General features: G+C 42.1%; 1 protein-coding gene across 2 annotated transcripts in view; it reads left to right on the top strand.

The window, feature by feature from the left end:
* HACL1 (2-hydroxyacyl-CoA lyase 1) overlaps positions 1-10,230 on the top strand; it is a 57,050-nt gene extending 46,820 nt beyond the window's left edge. Inside the window, exons 12-17 of one of the 2 annotated variants that reach the window (XM_077268852.1) lie at positions 145-246; positions 2,214-2,368; positions 2,502-2,660; positions 6,149-6,256; positions 7,890-8,076; positions 9,079-10,230. In XM_077268852.1, coding sequence (XP_077124967.1) covers positions 145-246; positions 2,214-2,368; positions 2,502-2,660; positions 6,149-6,256; positions 7,890-8,076; positions 9,079-9,111 — 744 coding nt within the window. In that variant the 3' untranslated portion in view covers positions 9,112-10,230. The remainder of the gene's footprint in view (positions 1-144; positions 247-2,213; positions 2,369-2,501; positions 2,661-6,148; positions 6,257-7,889; positions 8,077-9,078) is intronic. The other variant, XM_077268853.1, reaches the window with a different exon arrangement.
* Positions 10,231-22,827: the final 12,597 nt, after the last annotated feature.

Here is a 22,827-nt window from a genome sequence, read left to right as displayed (position 1 = left end):
TGTAGCCAAGTCTGCAGGACACAAAGTAAAGGGATTTTTGCTTCCCCATATATTGCATAGAATATGTTCTTTGCTTATTTTTCTTACCTTGCATAAAAGGCTCTTGTTTTTTCTTAAACTAACAACTTTGCATTATTCCAAAAGCTCCTTGAGCGGGTGCAGAACCTGTCCTGGAAGTATCCGACCAACACTGAATGGTGGAATAGCCTGAGAAAGAAGATGAACGCAAATCTGAAAAAGTCAAAGGTGAAAATCAATAAATGAAGTAACGGGAAAGACGTCGGGGTTGCTCAGTCCTCATGAACAGAAGACCATTCATTGGCTGTTTATTAGCATTAATTTTTAGTTAGTTTTTTTTTTTAGCCATACTCCTGATCTTCCTTTCCTGCTGTCTCAAGTGAGTGGAGCCGAGCTACAGTGAGAGGATGGGGTGCTTCTGTGCAGGCAAAAACTGGTGAAAGGGAAACCAAATCTGCCCTTTTATTATCCGGATAGATAGGGGGCTCAATGGTTGAACCCCCCAAACCATTCATAGTGGGAAAAATATCCTTAGTGATAGGCCATTACTTACAAGAGGTCAATTTTCCCTTTAATCAAAACAATGCATCATCAACTCTCACCTGACGTCCCTTGTTTATTGTGCATCAATATACAGTGGCGTGCGAAAGTATTCACCCCCTTAGCTTTTTACTCATTTTATCACATTACAACCTGTGTTTAAATATTTTTGTAATCTGATTTCTGTGTGATGCTTCAGCACTAAATAGTCTAAGTTAGTGAAGTGAGAAATATAGGCATAAATTTATGGACTCAAATAACTAAAAATTGGCATGTGATTTTGTATTCATGCCTTTTGCTATGAAGCTTTTAAAAATATATGGTGCAAGCAGTTATCTACACAAGTCACATGCTTAGTGAATGTAATTCCATCTGTGTGCAATCTAATATCCCAATATGTGATGATCCCCTGAGCACTATCAAATCCATTATCAACAAATGGAAAGAACTACTACAACAAATCTGCCAAGAGGCTACCACCCACAAAAACTCTCAGCCCAGGCAAGGAGGACATTAATCAGAGAGGCAGCACAGAGACTAAAAGTAACTCTGAAGGAGCTGCAGAGTTCCCAAGCAGAGACTGGAGATCTATCCATATGACCACAATAAGCCATATACTCCATAGATGTAGCCTTTGTGGAAGAGTGGACAGAAAAAAGCCTTTACTTACAAAAGTTGTAAGGTTTGTTTTGAGTTTGCCAAAAGACATGTGAGACCAAAATGTATGGAGGAAGGTGCTGGGTTCAGATGAGACCAAAATTGAACCTTTTGGCCACCAAGGTAAACACTATGTCTGGCGCCAAACCAATACATCCCTTCACCCCAAGAACACCATCTCCACAGTGAAACATGGTGGTGGCAGTATCCTGCTATGGGCATGTTTTTCGACAGCAGGGGCAGGGAAAATGGTCTGAGTCAATGGAAAGATGGATGGCACAAAATAAAGGGATATTCTTGAGCGAAAACTGTTTGTCTATCAGTGATTTGAGACTAGGACAGAGGTTCACCTTCCATCAAGACTATGACCCAAAGTATACTGCTAAATCAACACTCGAGTGGTTTAAGGGGAAACGCGTAAATGTTTTGGAGTGGCCTAGTCAAAGCCCAGACCTTAATGCAATTGAGAATTTGTAGTAAGACTTGAAAATTGCTGTTCATCAAAGGAAACAATTTAACTTGAATGAGCAATTTTGCTTTGAGAAATGGGCAAAACTCGCAGTGGAAAGCTCATAGAGACTTATCCAAAAAAAGACTTTCAGCTGTAAATGTTCCTAAAAGAGGCTCTACAAAGTACTGACTTTATGGGTGTGAATAGTTATGTACACTGAAGTGTCCTATTTGTTTGCTTCACAATAAAAATAAAACCACATGTTATGTTGTAGACATGTACTTTACATGAACTGATGCAAATCCTCAAAAAAAAAAAACTATGAAATTCCAGTTTGTAAAGCTGCAAAACACGAAAAATGCCAAGGGGGTAAAAACTTTCATAATCCACTGTATACGTATTTAACTGAATGATTTTACGTAGTGACTATTTCTTGTACGTAAAGGCTATATTATTGGTTAACACATCATGTTAGTAGATGAGAAGAAGTGAAAAGTTCTTTGTGAACCTTTAATGTAATTTTTGTGTTTCCATATTTTTATTTAAGGAATTGGCTTCTGGAGAGTCTGTACCAATGAACTATTATACTGTGTTTCGCTATGTGAAAGAAGCTTTGCCTGATGACTGTGTCATTGTGAGTGAGGGGGCAAATACAATGGATATCGGCCGCACTGTGCTTCAGAATATTCATCCAAGGCATAGGTAAGTCGCAGCAAGTGAACGTCCACCTTTTTAGGTATATCCTCTTCTGTGCACCCTATTGGGGTGGGGTAGTGGTTGGAGGGTGCTAGAAGAACATTATACTTCAGACATGTTTTCATCCTGTCTCCAACAGGTTGGATGCCGGAACTTTTGGCACGATGGGTGTTGGCCTGGGATTTGCCATAGCTGCAGCCATGGTGGTTAAAGATGAGGCCCCAGGAAAGCGTGTTGTTTGTGTGGAAGGGGATAGTGCGTTTGGCTTTTCTGGTATGGAGGTTGAAACAATCTGCAGGTAAGACTCTGGGTGAAATAGAAGCTAATACTCTAGTGATAGAATAAACCCCTGTAGAACAATTCATTTATCTGGTAACCAGCCTGGTATGGATCATGGGTTCCAATGGATTCTTTTCTCCAAGGTAGGCCACATAGTTCTGATGTGACCCACAAAAAGAAGATTTTTCCTCAGCTGTCTGTCAATTTATCTGGTGAACCGGCGGTAAATATAGAGCTTTTGTCTCACAAAAATCCACAGTGTAATCTGCTGTCACGTATGAACGTACCCTAATTGTAAACTTCATTTTTTTGTCTACCTGTGTCCTCTATGGTATGTACACCTTTTTATGAGGGGAAAGTATAAAATGATGAATACAGGTCCTTCTCAAAAAATTAGCATATAGTGTTAAATTTCATTATTTACCATAATGTAATGATTACAATTAAACTTTCATATATTATAGATTCATTATCCACCAACTGAAATTTGTCAGGTCTTTTATTGTTTTAATACTGATGATTTTGTTATACAACTCCTGATAACCCAAAAAACCTGTCTCAATAAATTAGCATATTTCACCCGACCAATCAAATAAAAGTGTTTTTTAATACCAAACAAAAAAACCATCAAATAATAATGTTCAGTTATGCACTCAATACTTGGTCGGGAATCCTTTGGCAGAAATGACTGCTTCAATGCGGCGTGGCATGGAGGCAATCAGCCTGTGACACTGCTGAGATGTTATGGAGGCCCAGGATGCTTCAATAGCGGCCTTAAGCTCATCCAGAGTGTTGGGTCTTGCGTCTCTCAACTTTCTCTTCACAATATCCCACAGATTCTCTATGGGGTTCAGGTCAGGAGAGTTGGCAGGCCAATTGAGCACAGTAATACCATGGTCAGTAAACCATTTACCAGTGGTTTTGGCACTGTGAGCAGGTGCCAGGTCGTGCTGGAAAATGAAATCTTCATCTCCATAAAGCATTTCAGCCGATGGAAGCATGAAGTGCTCCAAAATCTCCTGATAGCTAGCTGCATTGACCCTGCCCTTGATGAAACACAGTGGACCAACACCAGCAGCTGACATGGCACCCCACACCATCACTGACTGTGGGTACTTGACACTGGACTTCAGGCATTTTGGCATTTCCTTCTCCCCAGTCTTCCTCCAGACTCTGGCACCTTGATTTCCGAATGACATGCAAAATTTGCTTTCATCAGAAAAAAGTACTTGGGACCACTTAGCAACAGTCCAGTGCTGCTTCTCTGTAGCCCAGGTCAGGCGCTTCTGCCGCTGTTTATGGTTCAAAAGTGGCTTTACCTGGGGAATGCGGCACCTGTAGCCCATTTCCTGCACACGCCTGTGCACGGTGGCTCTGGATGTTTCCACACCAGACTCAGTCCACTGCTTCCTCAGGTTCCCCAAGGTCTGGAATCGGTCCTTCTCCACAATCTTCCTCAGGGTCCGGTCACCTCTTCTCGTTGTACAGCGTTTTCTGCCACATTGTTTCCTTCCAACAGACTTACCATTGAGGTGCCTTGATACAGCACTCTGGGAACAGCCTATTTGTTGAGAAATTTATTTCTTACCCTCTTGCTTGAGGGTGTCAATGATGGCCTTCTTGACATCTGTCAGGTCGCTAGTCTTACCCATGATGGGGGTTTTGAGTAATGAACCAGGCAGGGAGTTTTTAAAAGCCTCAGGTATCTTTTGCATGTGTTTAGAGTTAATTAGTTGATTCAGAAGATTAGGGTAATAGGTCATTTAGAGAACCTTTTCTTGATATGCTAATTTATTGAGACAGTTTTTTTTTTGGGTTATCAGGAGTTGTATGCCAAAATCATCAGTATTAAAACAATAAAAGACCTGACAAATTTCAGTTGGTGGATAATGAATCTATAATATATGAAAGTTTAATTGTAATCATTACATTATGGTAAATAATGAAATTTAACACTATATGCTAATTTTTTGAGAAGGACCTGTATATGGTTGTCACAAACACGTCCCACTCGCTGTACACATTACTCATGTGTGACTCGACAGGCTGACTGACCCAAGCGCATCGTACAGCCAGTCCACACTTTTCACTGGCCAATTTGTTAGGTCAGTGAGACGCCTTCTCTGTGTAACACACTAGAATAAACACTATTCCACTTTCCCAAGCACCTGATAGACTCAATTTTTACACTCAGGTACACAGGGTAACACAACCAGGCTATACGTTCCCTTTACAAGGTTATGGGTACATTTAGGGTAGCAAGGAACAAATTTATAACACTTTTAATTTATCTATAAATAAGGTACAATGCCTTAACCTCTTCCTGATGGTGTGTTTTTCTGTTTATCCTTCCCTTTTTCCAAGAGCTAAAACTTTTTTTTTTTTTTTCCTAGTGTTCCGTCCACATAGCCATGTCTTGGTAAACTTTTTTTTTTTTCTTCTTTTTTTTGTGGGTCTAGTTGTAGTTTTGAATGATGCCATTCATTTTATGATATGATGATGTACTGGAAAGCAGAAGAAAAACTAAATGTTCCGAAATAACGAGAAGAAAAAAAAAAAGTGCAATTATTTATTTTTTTTAATTTACCATGTTGACTATTCTGTAAAACTGATCTGGCAGTATGGTTCTCCAGGTCGGTATAATTACGCAGAAGCCAAACATGCATTTTTTTTTTATTTTTTTTTTAAGTTGTAGAAAAGAATTTGGAAGCTTGTGTATAAAAAAAAAAAAAAAAAAAAATCAAATTCACGTGTTGCCATTTTCCAACATCGTTAAAATTTTCAATTTTTAGTTGATGGGGCTATGTGAGAGCTTATTTCATCGGCGCAGAAATTGGGACTAATTTACAATTTACGTTGGTCCTCCTGGATCTGACAGTGGGTCTCTGGGTAAGATATTGTATAGGCTCTTACCACCTCTCATTCCTCCTCCTAGTCAGGTGAAAGGAAGATGGGTTCATTATATGCAAAGAACATGAGAGAAACTAGAAATGTGGCTTTATTTTCCCACAGGAACCTCCTGGGAGATTAATATGGCTGCCATAATTCTGAGCCTACTTTCACCATTCTAGACACCCCAGACCCGACTATGCTATATATGTAGTTCGGGTTGATATTACATTTCTGTGGTTTCTGAAGGCCAAAAATTCTGGTGCTTGAACCCACAGATGCTGACATGTCTCCTGAGTACGGATATATCTGTGGATGATGCTGATACCCGATCTATTATTGTTGTGGCAGGGAATATTGCATTTCTGGTTTGCTATGTGATGTATCTTATATGGAGATGACAACCCTGCCTCATAGGCATTTATCTTAACCTTTTGACTTAGAATCTTTTTGCTAACGAAGTACGCAGTAACTATTTGCTCTTATGAAGCTGTAAGCTACTTGTCAATTTAGTTAGGACTCACAGAAGAGATGTTGCCTGGTGTCCGGTGATATAAGATTTATTTACTTTATCCATCACTACCTTATAACAAGTCTTGTATTTTTTTTCACTTTTAGATATAACCTTCCTATTGTAATAATTGTGGTAAACAACAATGGCATTTATAATGGGTTTGATGAAGCATCTTGGGCCAGCATGCTGCAGGCTGGGGATCCAACTTCTGTGTAAGTAATATGATCATGCGCCATCAGCTTTAATGTGTGTTCTCCTCTTCTTTTTTGTTATGCTTTCGTACAATTATACACTTTGTCCAACAATACAAATGTTTTCAATTTTTGCATGCAATGTAAACAGACTTAAGTGTTTTTCTAGCACCATTCCAGTTGTGTACATATCTACATAGACTATATCCTTAGAAGATGTGAAAAATGGCTTTTAGGCAAAATCTCATCTTCCAATACCGAATCCCTTTTGAAGGGAATCTGTCAGTAGGATCAACCCTAGTAAGCCATCTATATGGGCATACAGGTCACAGGAAGCTGAATAACATGATACTTTGATATCTGCGATCTGTTGTCTTATTCCAAAGAAATCCATGTTTTTCTTGAATTTAAATGAGCTGTTCCAGGGCTTTGAGCCGGTTATTGATTTTCCTCCAGAGATTATTATAAATAGAAGGCGGCATAACCCGTGTGATATGTAATGGCTCTCACTGCAGAGCTGTGTGTGACTATAACTGATGTATCTGCAGGTTCCTCTCAGCTTCCATCTTCCTGGCAGTCAGTGTTGTAATACAGCAGAGCTGTGAGAGCTGCAGCAAAGGTTTGTAAGGAGACAAAGTTCAGTTCTTCTACTGTTCTGTGTTAGTTACATGTCTCACACTGGTAACTCCCCTTTCATTGAGCTTCTTTTTATGCACATGTGTGTCCGGTCCATAGTCCCGAATAGCTCTTTTACATATAAAAAAGCGTTGATGTCTCTGGAATAAGTGACCTTGATATCTGTGATCCGATCTAATTTTATTCAGCTGCCTATGAGCTACATACCCATATAGATGGTTTAGGAGGGTTGATATTACAGGCAGACTCCTTTTTAAAGTGAAAGTGTGGGCAATTTTTTTAATCATAAAATGGACAAAGTAGGATAATGTATTGTATCAGAGCAGTTTATATTGTACATTTTGGTCTAAATTCAAGTTACTCTGAACACTATAGGTCCTTATTGCCATAGTTAATGACTGCTGCATGTTGCTACACTGGTCAGCAGTGTGCTCCTCTTCTCTTGCATTACTCGGCATAGATAAGGACTATTATATGACTTCTATCCTGCATTATTACCAGTATTCCACCCTAGAGTCTGCAATTGCCTAATTTGCAATTGACTCTGAGCTAGTGAGAGATGACCAGCTGCAGTGATCTCTGCCTTACACATCACAGCACCAAGGGATGTTATCGCAGAGTAAAGCAGCAGCATGGAGGATATTTTATAGCAGGGCTGAGCAGTGTATATCTGAATCCTGCTTGTGGAGTGACGTAAAAGACCAGTTAGAAAGCTGAGCGCAATCTTTCTGGGTATCCCTTCTTCAGAATGGTTTGTCACTCTCCTCCCAACCCTCACTACCTTTGTGGAGAGTAACCTGACACCTCACTGTGCTAGCAGTCTGCATTGAGTGAGACTGAGCTGTTTTTCAGAGTGAATGCTGGAGTTCAGGCAAAGGGGAGAAAGGAAAAAGGAGATAAGATATCACATAACGTTTCATATATTCACATTTACTATTGAGCCCTGTAATAAAGGATTTGTTGTTTAATAGTGGGAGATGATTCATCATTTGTAATTTTACTCTCCAATGTTCTTCAGCGCACCTCCCGTTTCTCTGAAGCCGAACGCTCGCTATGAGCAGGTAATGATGGCCTTTGGTGGGAAAGGATATTTTGTGAATACTCCTGAAGAACTGCAGAAAGCGCTAACTTCTAGCTTTGCTGATAAAAATGTCCCATCTCTAATCAACGTCATGATAGATCCGCAGTCTGACCGGAAGGAGCAGGTAACTTAAAGTCCTCTTTTATCAGGTCTTTTAATCAGCCTTTTAGTTTAGGTTAAATGTGTCATAATGACTTCTACAAATGAGTGTTATGACGGTTTCACATCTTAGGCTACTTTCACACTAGCGTTAACTGCAATACGTCGCAAATGCGTCGTTTTGCCGAAAAAAACGCATCCTGCAAAAGTTCTTGCAGGATGCGTTTTTTCAGCATTGACTAACATTAGCGACGCATTGCCACACGTCGCGACGGTTGCGTCGTGTTGTGGCGGACCGTCGGGACCAAAAAACGTTACATGTAACGTTTTTTGCTCCCGACGGTCTGCTTTTTCCGACCGCGCATGCGCGGCCGGAACTCTGCCCCCACCTCCCCGCACTTCCCGGCACCTCACAATGGGGCAGCGGATGCGCTGGAAAAAGGCATCCGCTGCACCCGTTGTGCGGCGGAGACAACGCTAGCGTCGGTGACCTCGGCCCGACGCACTGCGACGGACCGAGCCCGACGCTAGTGTGAAAGAAGCCTTATGTGTTTATGTAGGTGGACCGCCTGGTCTCCTGACATGACCAAGTCATATATGAGGTAGTTAGGTCCAGTCAAAAGACCCAGCAGTCAGGCCAGATATTCCCATATTCCATGTGTCAAGGGTGTGTGAAACTGGTCTGACAGAGAAAGAGATCAAAGTAAAAATGTCCTGTTTGCTGGATGAAATTGGTCATATACTTTTTTTTTTTTTCCTGAGCATTGGGCCAAGTGCTATCTGATAAAACATTGGATAGCACTCGGCCGTGTTATGCCATTGTGAGTGGAACCTAGAAAAACATTTTAGGATTTATTTGCATTAAATAATGTATGCAGTAAAAACAGACTGCATTTCCAAACATAAGAATGTGGTATTCTTGTATGGGTGGCTCATGATGACTGTGTACTTGCTTTTAGGTTTGGTAAAATAGGCAACATTTTATATTAACCCTTCTAATTTTTGTTTTTTATTATTCCCTTGTCAGGAATTTCCTTGGCTGACCCGTTCCAATCTATGATTGGCTGCATATTTAAAGACCATACGAACATCTGTCTCAATAATCGTTGAGAGCAATGACCATTAATTCAAACCTGAATATTGAAATACTAATTACCTTTCTATAATGTCGTAGAGATTAGCCCTCAATAGTTTTTGCAATTTGTTAATGAAGTACTTACTGTATGATTACCTTTTTATGAAGCTTTAATTTTTAAGCTGAAATGAGAAATAATTGTAACACTCCAATAACTAATGGAACATTTTCAATATTTATAACTATTCATTTTATATAAAGAAACAATTTTTTTTTAATTTTGATGAATGTACTTTATATTGACAAGGCAGACCCCAATAAAATGTTCTAAGAAAAATCGTACTGGATTTTCTTGTGAAAAGTTGCAAAGAGAACATTGGCTCCTTACACAAACTATAGGCTCTGATGGAGAAAGAGCGGGAAACTGGAGAGGCACATGTACAAAAGAGAAAAGAAGCCATCTTTCCGTATTTTTGTATGTAGCACGGAACAGACGTTGCTGCCGGAGACAATAGCAATAGTATATATGAAGTAGGAGAGAAATACGTACTACACTAAGTGTAGGGAAGACATGGCTGGGCCTTTCCAAGTAAGTAGAGAGAGAGATCCAGCCCAGTGGATAAATCTTCAGCTTTATTGATGTAGTATTAAAACCTCCATTCAGCAGTGTCCTTCTTTTCAGAGGTGCGCAAAACTATGACAGACCATGCTTTTATGAACGCTGAATAAAGACGGACACCGCCAGATCATATGCCAGATGACATCCACAGTTCCTCCATTTGCCTCATTATAGAGAATCTTCCGCCGGCAGTTCTGTCTCAATCACGTATTTCAGATATACATAGATACCCCGGTGTTAAGCACTTAGTGTAAAGTGCAGGATAAATATGCGTCGAGGCAGAAATGACATCAATAGCAGGTGAAGAATTGGTGTTAATTAATTTTTTACGCCGTTCCTTGTGCGGTATAAGTGAGTAGATGACTTTATTCTTCATGTTGGTGCTATTAAAGCGATACCAAACTTATATAGGTTTTTATGTTTGGCTGCTGTCACACACTATAAAAAATGCTTTTTATTGCAAAATAAAGTTTTTGCATCACCACATTTTGAGAGCTTTAATTTTTCCATATTTCTGTTAAGAGTCATGTGAGGGCTTGTTTTTTGCAAGCACGGCTCCTAGCAGTGAGTGCCGGGTGTTAGCTGTCACGTCAGCTGAACAACTGGTGGCGATCGCACGCACAAAGCTCCTGTGCATGCAAAATCTCCAGGACGTATCCATACGTCCAAGGTCGGTAAGTACTTACCAACCTAGACGTATAGATACATCCAAGGTCGTGAAGGGGTTAAAAAATCACAGGCAGCATTAGTTCTGATTTTTATATATTTATTACTAATTCAATCTATTCTTAAATTTTTAAATTGGACATATTAAAGGAGCTCTATCAGCAGGTTTTTATTATGTAATCCGAGAGCAGCATGATGTAAGGCAGAGACCCTGATTCCAGCGATGTCGTTTACTGGTCTCCTTGCTGTATTTTCAATACATCAGTGTTTTATCAGCAGGAGATTGTTACTAGATGACTATTTGTCTCCTGTCATGTAGTCCTCCTGCTCAGTGGCGTAGATACAGAGCTCAGCATTTAGAACACATATCTGCAGGGATTTTATCAAAATTACAGCATGCAGACTAGTAAAAAAACACATTTAGAGATTAGCTGGCTAGAGAAAGGTATAATAACGGTAATTTCAATATTGCTTAGGGTGTAAAAATAGATATTTAGAAAGCACACTTGGTGAGTTTATAGCCTAAAAACGCAGCGTATTACAGTTTCAGCACAGTGGATGAGATTTATGTAAACCTCATGCCCACTGTGCTTTAATACAGTACTGTGGAAATGTACCTGCGCTGTGTTTTTGAAATCCTCAATATGTAAATTTATCTTGCTGGAAATATGCATTTTATTTGCAGATTTTCCCCATAGACTTGAATGAGATGCAGAAAATACACAGATAAAAACCTCATCTGTATTTAGTCACTACAATTTCTTTCCTGATTATGGATATACAAACAAGTATGTCACAATCGCCCTACACAACCGGAGTGCTGTTCCAAACCACCAGATGGACAATTCGAGTCTAAGTGCATCTAGACAGGGAGGGGAACTGTTGCTTTGCATATTGGAACAGCATTAGTGAAGTGGGGGGACCCATGGATGTTCGGATCTGTCGGGTTTGGACGAACTGTTAAGAAAAGTTCGGTTCTGGTACCAGAACGGTATCCGAACCCAGACTCCATTCAAATGAATGGGAGGCCGAACATACGGCGGTTCGCACACTGTCATCTGTTTGACAGTGTGGGAAACAGGCTCTGACTGGCGGTAACCTTACACGTTACCACCAGTCACAGCGTTCCCACGCTGTCACACAGTTGACAACATGTGACCCAGCAACTGTGACTGGCGTTGAAAAGGTTACTGCCAATTAGGCGTCGGCTGATGAGTACTAGTACTCTCATCAGTGTTTACCTGGTGTCGCTGATAGCAGCGAGAGCAGGTGACGCTGATTAGAGTAGTACTCATCAGTTGGCGCCTGTTCATAGTAATAAAGATGTCCGAGGGATATATAAGTGCAGTGTGTGTACTTTACATGTATTTCTTTTTTTTAAATAATTAAAAAAAATTGGCATGGGGTCCTCCTTATTTTTACTATCCAGCTGAGGGAAAGCAGACAACTGGGAGTTGGTGTTATTATTCTGGGAAGGGGGCAATAAACAAGAAGCTTCCCAGGCTATTAATATCAGCTCACAGCAGTCTGTGTAGCCTTTGTTATTAATAGGCCGGGAAGGGGCCATAGATATTGGTTCCCAGACTAAAAACATCAGCTCTCCGCCACCTCAGAAATGGTGCATCGATTTAGATTCTAGGGATTAGCCTTGGCTCTCCCCACTTGCCCTGGTGCGTTGGCACATGCAGCAGTGTTTTCACGCTCCGCTCACTGTGAGTTTGTTGCCAGACTGAACAGTAACATTGGTCACCACTACTCAGCAATGCAGCCTGATGTAGCAGGGTTGTGGATTGTCGTGGGACATCAGCATTATTATCTGCAGACAGCTGAGTATAACTTAGATTTTTTATTTTTACATCAATAAATGGGTAAAAGAGGGTTGGATGCGCCATTTTTGGGGTGGCTGGGGAGGGCCAAATACCCATGGGCCTTCCCAGCCTGAGAATACCAGTCCCCAGCTGTCTGCTTTAGCTTGGCTCAAATGGCCATGTTTTAACCCCTTAGTGACAGCCAATTTGGTACTTAATGACCAAGCCAATTTTTACAATTCTGACCACTGTCACTTTATGAAGTTAAAGCTGTAGAACGCTTCAATGTAACCGACTGATTCTGAGAATTGTTTATTTTTATTTTTTTGTAACATATTGTACTTCATGTTAGTGGTAAAATTTCTTCGATATTTTATTTATGAAAAATTTGAAGAAAAAATTAATTTTTGTACCCTTAAATCAGAGAGTGATGTCACACAAAATAGTTCATAAATAACATTTCCCACATGTCAATGTCCTGTCAGCTCAATTTTGGAAACATAATTTTTTTTTTTTGTTAGGATGTTATAAGGGTTAAAAGTTGACCAGTTATTTCTCATTTTTCCAACAAAATTTACAAAACCATTTTTTTTCTTTTTTTAGAGACCACCTCACATTTGAAGTGAGTTTGGGGGGTCAATATAACAGAAAATACCCAAAAGTGACACCATTATAAAAACTGCATCTCTCAAGGTGCGCAAAACCACATTCAAGAAGTTTATTAACCCTCCAGGTGCTTCACGAGAACTAAAGCAATGTGGAAGGAAAAATTTACATTTTACTTTATTCACAAAAAATGTACTTTTGAACCAAATTTTTTTTATTTTCACAAGGGTATCAGGAGAAAATGGACCACAACATTTGTTGTGCAATTTCTCCTGAGTACGCCAATACCCCGTATGTAAGGGAAAGCCACTGTTTGGGCACATGGCAGGGCTCAGAAGGAGGGAGCACCGTTTTGACTTTTTGAACGCAAAATTGTCTGGAATCAATGGTGGGGCCATGTCACGTTTGGGGACCCCCTGATGTACCTAAACAGTGGAACCCCCCCCTGATTCTAACTCCAGTCCTAACCCCAACATACCCCTAACCCTAATGCCAACCCTAACCCCAACACACCCCTAACTCTAATCCCAACCCTAACCATAACCCTAAACACAAACCTAACCATAACACACCCCTAATCCCAACCCTAACCGTAATCCCAACCACAACCCTAGCTTTAGCCCAACCCTAACTTTAGCCCAATCCTAACCCTAATGGAAAAATGGAAATAAATACATTTTTTTTTATTTTATTATTTTTACCTAACTAAGGCTAGGTTCACATTGCGTTAATGTGTGCACGCTAACGGACAGCGTTGCACGGCGAAAATGTCGCAATTAACGCCGTGCAACGGGTCCGTTAGCGCACCCATTGACAGCAATGTGAAGTTTCCCTGTAGCGCATCACTAGCGCGTGCCTTTTTCGGCTCGCGCTAGCGATGTGCCGTTCTTTTGCGGCGTGCCTCGGACGCTGCTTGCAGCGTCCGCGGCGCGCCCGAGGTCCGTTCCCCGCTCTCGCAGATCGGGGATCTGCGAGAGCGGGGACGTTAACGCGACCCCTAACGCGGCCCCTAAATAAACATTGCGTTAGCGCAATCCGCTAGCGCTAAACAGATTGCCCTAACGCAATGTGAACCTAGCCTAAGGGTGTGATAAAGGGAGGGTTTGATTTTCTATTTTTTTTTATTTTGATCACTGACAGGGTCTACCACAGTGATCAAAATGAGCCTGTAGGAAAAATTTCCTATTGTTGCCGGGTGCCGACCGGCATATCTCGGCGGGCGCACTGCGCATGCGCCCGCCATTTTCTTCCCGCAAGAAGATGCCGCCGGCCGGGGGGACATCACGGGGGGATGATGGAGGATACAGGGACCCTGGAGGGATCGGGGGACCCCATTTCTCTCTCCTCTGATGTGCGATCACATCAGAGGAGAGAGAAAGTAAATGAGAAATCTGACTTTTTATTTTTTTGCGGTTGCCTTTTTTCCTTTAATGGCAATCACAACACTGGGATCGGTAAAAACCGACCTGAATCATGTTCTCTGGGGTCTCCGCTACCCCCGGTAGCCAAGACCCCGGAGAAATTCCGAAGCAGGGCGGCGCTATACACTTATTTCTCAGCGCCGAGGAATAAGTACCCTTAACTGCCGCCGTTAAAAGGCGTATTGGCAGTCATTAAGGGGTTAAATTATTTAAAGAATTTAAACGGTGGGGTCCTCCTTATATTTACTAACCAGCAAATAATAAGCAGACAAACAAATTTGGCGAAAATGTAGCAATTTTCAAACTTTTTTAATTTTATCCCCTTAATAAATAACATTTCCCACATGTCTACTTTACATCAGTACAATTTTTTTAACAATTTTTGTTTTTGTTAGAAAGTTATAAGGGTTAAAAGTAGTGTTGAGCGATACCGTCCGATACTTGAAAGTATCGGTATCGGAAAGTATCGGCCGATACCGGCAAAGTATCGGATCTAATCCGATACCGATACCCGATACCAATACAAGTCAATGGGACTCAAGTATCGGACGGTATCCCTGATGGTTCCCAGGGTCTGAAGGAGAGGAAACTCTCCTTCAGGCCCTGGGATCCATATTAATGTGTAAAATAAAGAATTAAAATAAAAAATATTGCTATACTCACCTCTCCGACGCAGCCTGCACCTTACCGAGGGAACCGGCAGCGTTCTTTGCTTAAAATGCGCGCTTTTCCTTCCTTCCGTGACGTCACGGCTTCTGATTGGTCGCGTGCCGCCCATGTGGCCGCGACGCAACCAATCACAGCAAGCCGTGACGTAATTTTAGGTCCTTCAGTATTTTAAAATTACGTTCCGGCGTTGTGATTGGTCGCGTCGCGGTCACATGGGCGATGCGACCAATCACAAGCCGTGACGTCACGGGAGGCAGGAGACGCGTGCATTTTAAAATGCGCGCGTGTCCAGCCTCCCGTGACGTCCCGGCTTGTGATTGGTCGCGTCGCCCATGTGGCCGCGACGCAACCAATCACAGCAAGCCGTGACGTAATTTCAGGTCCTTCAGGATTTTAAAATTACGTTCCGGCGTTGTGATTGGTCGCGTCGCGGTCACATGGGCGACGCGACCAATCAGAAGCCGTGACGTCACGGAAGGAAGGAAAAGCGCGCATTTTAAGCAAAGAACGCTGCCGGTTCCCTCGGTAAGGTGCAGGCTGCGTCGGAGAGGTGAGTATAGCAATATTTTTTATTTGAATTCTCTCTTTTACACATTAATGTTGTTTCGATACCGATACCCGATACCACAAAAGTATCGGATCTCGGTATCGGAATTCCGATACCCGCAAGTATCGGCCGATACCCGATACTTGCGGTATCGGAATGCTCAACACTAGTTAAAAGTTTTTCCAACAAAATTTACAAAACCATTTTTTTAGGGACCACATTATATTTGAAGTCACTTTGAGGGGTCTATATGAGAGAAAATACCCCAAAGTGACACTATTCTAAAAACTGCACCTCTCTAGGTGCTCAAAACCACATTCAAGAAGTTTATTAACCATTCAGGTGCTTCACAGAAAGTTTTAGAATTTGGAAGGAAAAAAAATCAACATTTACCTTTACTTTAGACCCCATTTTTTTTATGTTCACAAGGGTAACAGGAAAAAATGGACACCAAAATTTGTTGTACAATTTTGCCTGAGCATGCCAATACCCCATATGTGAGGGGAAAACCACTGTTTGGGTGCATGGCAGAGCTTGGAAGGGAAGGAGCGCCGTTTTTTTCTTTTTGAATGCAAAATTTGCTGGAATAATTAGCAGATGCCATATTGCGTTTGTAGAGCACCTGATGTGCCTAAAGAGTGGAAACCCCTTACAAGTGACACCATTTTTTTGAAACTAGCCCCCTCAAGGAACTTACCGGTAGATGTAGGATGAGCACTTTGAACGCCCACATGCTTTACAGAAGTTTCTAACGTAGAGCCATGAAAATAAAAAACTAAATCATATTTTTCTCACAAAAATTTTCTTTTAGTCCCAATTTTTTTATTTTCACAAGGTAACAGGAGAAAATGGACCCCAAATTTTGATGTACAATTTGTCCTCAGTACACAGATACCCCATATGTGGAGAAAACTAAGGTTTGGGTGCATGGCAGGGATCAGAAAGGAATGAGTGACCTTTTGGAATGCAGATTTTGATGGAATAGTCTGCAGGTGTCATGTCACGTTTGGAGAGCCCCTGATGTGCCTAATCCGTGAAAACCACCGACAAGTGACCCCATTTTGGAAACTAGACCCCTCAAAGATGTGTGGTGAGCATCTTGAACCCCCAGGTGCTTCAGAGAAGATTACAACCTGGACTTATGGAGAAGTCCAAGGTTGTAAAGTTGTTAATGACGCCACTGCCAGTCACACGCAGCCACGTTCTCACGCTCAGCTCAGTGTGAGCTAGTTGTCAGGCTGAGCAGTAATGTTTGTCGCCGCTCAGCAATGCAACCAGATGTAGAAAAGTTGGGAATCAGCGTGGGACACCAGAATTATGGATTATCGACAGATAGGTGTCACGCACACCGAGGGAAGACTAAGTGCAACATGAGAAGATGAGGTCCGCAGTTACCTTACCACCTGCATGACCAGCAAGAACAGAGTTGTGATGTTTCATAATTACTTTGCGGCGCAGATTAGATGGTACAAGTAACCTTCCTGAAGGGCAGGAGGCAGAAGCGTCCCCCTGGGCTCCAACAACTCAATCTCCAGTTCAGAATACAATGCCAAAATGACTACCCCCTTCTGCAAAATTGGAGCAGGGTCCTCATGGTCACCACCACCAGGAAAGCTCCTTGACAAAGCATCAGCCTTGACATTTTTGAACCCTGGACTTAAAGTGACAACAAAATTGAAATAGTAAAAAATAGAGATCATCTAACTTGCCTAGGGCTGAGACGTTTAGCCCATTGAAGATATGAGAGGTTCTTATGGTCAGTAATAACAGTAATGGGATGGACAGCCCCCTCCAAGAAATGTCACCATTCATCAAATGCCAATTTAATCGCCAAAAGCTCCCTATTGCCCATGTCATATTTTCTCTTAATCTAAGACAATTTCTTAGAAAAGAAAGTGCCTGGATGCCATTTACCGAGGGATGGACCCTGAGACAACACAGCCCCAACCCCCACCTCTGACGCATCAACCTCCAACAAAGTGACCGTCTGTTGCATCTCACACACCTGTAACAACAGGTGAGTATAACTTTGACTTTTTATTTTTAATAAATTGGTAAAAAGGGTTATTGTGGAGGAGATTTTTATTCAATTAAAGGGCTTTTTTCCTGTGTGTGCCATCACTATGGGGTTAGTAATGGGGTCGTCTGATAGACGCCTCTCCATTACTAACCCCTGGGCTTGTAATCAGGGCCGGCGTCAGCACCCGGCGCACCTGGGCAAGTGCCGGGGCCCACTCATGCTGTCTGAAATACAGCCAGGGCCGGCGTTAGGGGCCCCCAGCCACTACAGCAGAAGCTCCACTGATAATCATAATCAGTGAAGCTTCCGATGTAGAGACTGGTTGAGGACCTGTAGTGACATCACGATCATGTGACCTGCCATGTGACCGTGATGTCATCACAGGCCATGTATTCATAGGCCAGTGCACTGTCCTCCTGTACTCTTGCACGGAGCTTCTGAGGGGAGGGAGAGCTAAGACTCGGGCCGGCACCTACATACCAGAGCTGTGATGTGAGGTTCCATAAGTCGTGCAGCACCCTTTGTGTGTGCTGCTCCTGTGATGGCTCCTGTCAGCAACTCCTGCTCTTGTCGGCAGTCCCAGCAGAGGAGAGGGCAGGCATGTGTCTGCTGGGATAGTGCTGCTGGGAGCAGGAGGAGCTGCAGCTGATACTGTGTGGAACATCTCATGTCCCCATAAAACCCATTTCCGAATAAATACACACAGACACAATAGTAATGGAATAAAATGGCCGTGAGGTTTTATTTGGGTTACATAAATAATTAATAAATAACCAATAAATAATGTTCCATATATTAAAATTCCAATAAATTCCAAATTTCCAGTAAAACCAAATTCACCCATAACTGAGTGGTTTTACCCCACGAATAAAACCAAACGACAACTCATAACAAATATATAAAGGGAGGGTGGGCTCTTCTTTCTTCGTGCGCCCTCAGACTGAGGTGACAGGAGCTTGACACGGGGTTATATCTTGGAAAAAATACCGCCAAAACCGTTAACAGCCAATCAAAATTTATCAATAAAGGGGCGCACAACCATTGGTCAAAGCCGGTTAGTCTAATAATAGCTCACCGGTTACCATTACTTCAATATTTTTCCCCAGTAACAATGAAGAATAGAGTGGGGGTTAGGGTATATGTGGACATGAGACCCCCGCCATATTTCTGTGTGTTTCGGCGGGGGGGGCCTACATTCCCTCCAGCATAAAGCAGTGTATGTGAGGTGTGTGTAATTGATGTGTGTATAGTGTGTGGTATGTGTAGTGTGTGCTGTCTGAGCTATGTGTATGTGTTTATATGAATCACATGGATCAAATGAGCATTTGTTGTGCAGCATGTGTGTGCCATGTATGTATGTGTCGTGTGTGCCATGTATGTATGTGTGTGCCATGTATGTATGTGTATGCCATTTACATGTGTGTTCCATATACGTATGTTCCATGTACTGTATGTACGTGTGCCATGTACATGTACTGTATGTATGTGTGTCATGTACATGTACTGTGTGTATGTGTGTACCATGTATGTGTGTGTGCCATGTACATGTACTGTATGTATGTACCATGTATATGTGTGTACCATGTACGTGTGTGCGATATGTACATGTACTGTATGCAAGTGTGTGCGCCGTGTACATGTACTGTATGTATGTGTGTGCCATGTACGTGTGTGTGTCATGTACGTGTGTGCCATGTACATGTACTGTATGTATACATTTTTGCACATGTCACTTATTGGGGTCAGTCATCAGCACTACAAATCGACAGTGAATTCAAAACAATGTGACATCGAATACTGATGTGTTGTGATGCTGCAGCCTGCAACCCATTTTGCCCTTTTACAAATGTTCTACGTTAATACTTTCTAATGTTTACTTTAAGGCTGTGTGCACACATTCAGGATTTTTTGCTTTTTTTCCACGTTTTTTCTCTATAATAATGCAAAAAAGCGCATACATTAAGCATCCTATTATTAGAATGCAATCTGCAATTTTTATGCACATGCTCCGTTTTTTTTCCGCGCCGGAATCACATTCTGGAAAAAAACGCAGCATGTTCATTCTTTGTGCGGAATCGCAGGGATTCCGCACACATAGGAAAGCATTGATCCACTTACTTTCCGCATGTGGCTGTGCCCACCATGCCGGAAGTAAGCGGATCATGTGCGGTTGGTACCCAGGGTGGAGGAGAGGAGACTCTCCTCCAGGCCCTGGGAACTATATAATTGTTAGAAAAAAAAGAATTAAAATAAAAAATCATGACCTTCCGGCGTCCCCGACAGCCTTCCCGCTCCTCGCGATGCTTCTATTCCCAATAATGCATTGCAAAAATGACCTGTGATGACGTCGGTCTCGCGAGACTGCTACTTCATCTGGGGTCATTGCCGCAATGCATTATTGGGACCGGAGCATCGCGAGGAGCAGGAAGGCTGCCGAAGATAGGCAGCAACAATAGTAAAAAGTTGGTCACACTTGTCAAACACTGTTTGACAAGTGTGACCAACCTGTCAATCAGTTTTCCAAGCGATGCTACAGATCGCTTGGAAAACGCTAGCATTCTGCAAGCTAATTACGCTTGTAAAACGCTAGTGTTTAGTGGGGAAACGCATGCCAATTCCGCATGCGATATACCCGCAGCAGGAGTTGCGGAATTGCCGTGGAAATTTTCGCAGCAATTCTGCAACGTGCACATAGCCTAACAAGTTTTCCACAAAAATTGGCATATAAGGGCTTGACTTATATAAAGCCCCACTGCTGTATGGTATTGTAGAATTTACAATAGCTATCACACATGTAAGAAGTGAATTCTGGCATTGGACTATACCTATATTTCTCTGCTGTATCTGTGATTCATGAATTGTGGTATGTGTTAAAGGGGGGGCCCAATGAGACTCTTTCGCCCGGGGCCCTCAAAAACCTGGAGCCGGCCCTGCTTGTAATGTAAGGAAAAGATTGCACTCGGACAACAAGGCAGTGCAGATTAACTTATTTTTTCTCAGACCTAATTGGTGTGAAAAAATAGTCACAGGATGCTCGATTTTACATCGGAAATCAGATGACTCATTCGTTCAAGTCTATGGGTGTGAGAAAAAAAATTGGATACCACAGTATAGCATCTGATTTTTAGGGATACATTGCAATTCTGTAGAAATGTAGAAAATTGTAAATGGTCCTGTAAATAATTAATAGCTGCTGCTGTAAAAAAAAACAACAAAAAAAAACATTGCATACGGACTGCACATGTATCTCAAGTGAGAAATTTTCTGGATGAAAATCGGACAGATTTTTTTTTATATGGTCGTGTGACCCTAGCCTAATAGTATCTTCTGGCACAGAGATCCACATGCAGGATCATTTAGCAACCACATTCTATGTGTAGCATAAAAATGTCCATAAACATTAGATAAATGATTGCAAATTCCACCTATAATAAGTTTATGAGGGTGGCCTGACTGTCCCTCAACATCTGCAAATGAAGAATTCTGAATTGGGCTGCTAAATTGTCAGTATGGTTTGTGACCACTAGAGATCAGAATACCCAAACTTAGCAATAGATGTACTTGTATGCGGTAGATAGCTGGTAAAAAAATCGATCTATTTATCTATCTAAAAGAAAACTTAAGGAAGCACTTCTAAGTAATAAAGTGGATATCTATTCACTCAATTTAACTTGAGAGTGTACTACCACCAAATTTTGCAAAATTCAGTAAGAGGCGAATATAATAAAAACTTTATAATGTATTTTGCTCATCTGTCCTGGCTCCAGCCCTGCATTTTTGTCTCTTTTACTATGGACAAATCATTTTATAGTAGTACACTTTACAGAGGTGTATCTAGGGCAAGAATTCAGTATGGCCCCCCCAGAACAGATGCGATTTTCACACTTAGTTATGTACCCACGAGCTCCTCTCCCTAATGCTCTCAATGTTCAGTGAAAAACTGAGAGAAGCAGAAGAGAAGCAGAAGAGAAGCTCGTTGTCACAGGACCACAAGTATGAAAGTGGCATTGAGTGAAGTGTCCATGTGACGACGACTGGAACCTGCAGAGCTGAATCCTGACATCGCAGCTTCTGAATTCTCACAACGCATGCACTGCACACTTTTAGGATTCTCCCTTGCCAGTGGACAGTCATGTCAGCACAAGCATGTGATTTGTATACTTCTTACCACATTCCGACTAGATGTGCCTGGCCTCGCACAAGTCCATTTTCATTGAGTGAGGCCACACATATCTAGTCAGCATGTGACCGCATGTATGTAAATCACCAGCACGAGAGAATCCTGACAGCGTGCAGTGCGCACTGTGAGAATTCAGAAGTCTGCAGTCACAAAGAATGACTGCAGACTCATCACAAACCTGGACAATCCCTTTAATGCTCCTAACATAAATAAAAACATGAGAGTTAGTCAGTATCACAAATAACATTTACATCGAGGTACCTTATAGATGACGTCGACTCTGGAGTCGTTCTCCTTTTCTTCATCTTGTCCAGACCCCATGATGAGTTTTCTCATCCACAGCCGTCTCTGCAGACTTACATCTTCTCCGCTCTTTTGCAGAAAATCTCCACATGATGCCCTTAAAGATACAAGTGTCATTATAATGCTCCTGAATAAAAAATTGCCCCTCACTATATTGTCTGCATAAAATATGACCCCCACACTGTCCCTCTTATGGTACATGCTCTTCACACTGACATCTCCTTTCCATACCGGCCCACATTTTCACACTGTCCTCTCACACTGTGTCCCCCTCTATAGGGCCCAGTATTTATACTGTACTCTCTCATCACACTCCCACTCCTTGGTATACTGTCCTCTCCTGGCTGTGCCCTTACACTGTCCCTCCATGCTATGCATGCACACATCCCAACACCCTCACTCCCCGTACTCTGTCAACATACGTTTTTCACATCGCTACTCTTACTGTGTCTGCATACATTCCCCCGTTTGCTCCCCAAACTGTCTGCACCCATCCCCCATACTGTTTCCTCATAAATGCCCCCCATCTCCCCCTTTGCTCTTCATTTTGTGTCCTCAGATCTCCCCCACACATTAAATCCCCCCATCCCCATGACAAATCTCCCCCCACACACATTCAATCCCCCATCTCCACTCCAATTCCCCCCACACACAATAAATACCCCCATATCCACTCACATTAAATCCCTTCCCCACAATAAATACCCCCATCTCCACTCATATTAAATCTCCCCCCATAATAAATCCCCCTCCCTACTCACATTAAATCTCCCCCCCACAATAAATCCCCCCTCCCTACTCACATTAAATCTCCCCCCACAATAAATCCCCCATCTCCACTCACATTAAATCTCCCCCCCAC

Source organism: Ranitomeya variabilis, chromosome 6 (assembly GCF_051348905.1).
Source record: "Ranitomeya variabilis isolate aRanVar5 chromosome 6, aRanVar5.hap1, whole genome shotgun sequence".
NCBI lineage: Eukaryota > Metazoa > Chordata > Amphibia > Anura > Dendrobatidae > Ranitomeya > Ranitomeya variabilis.
Note: the sequence above shows the minus strand (reverse complement) of the source record. Positions and strands in the feature narration are given on the sequence as shown.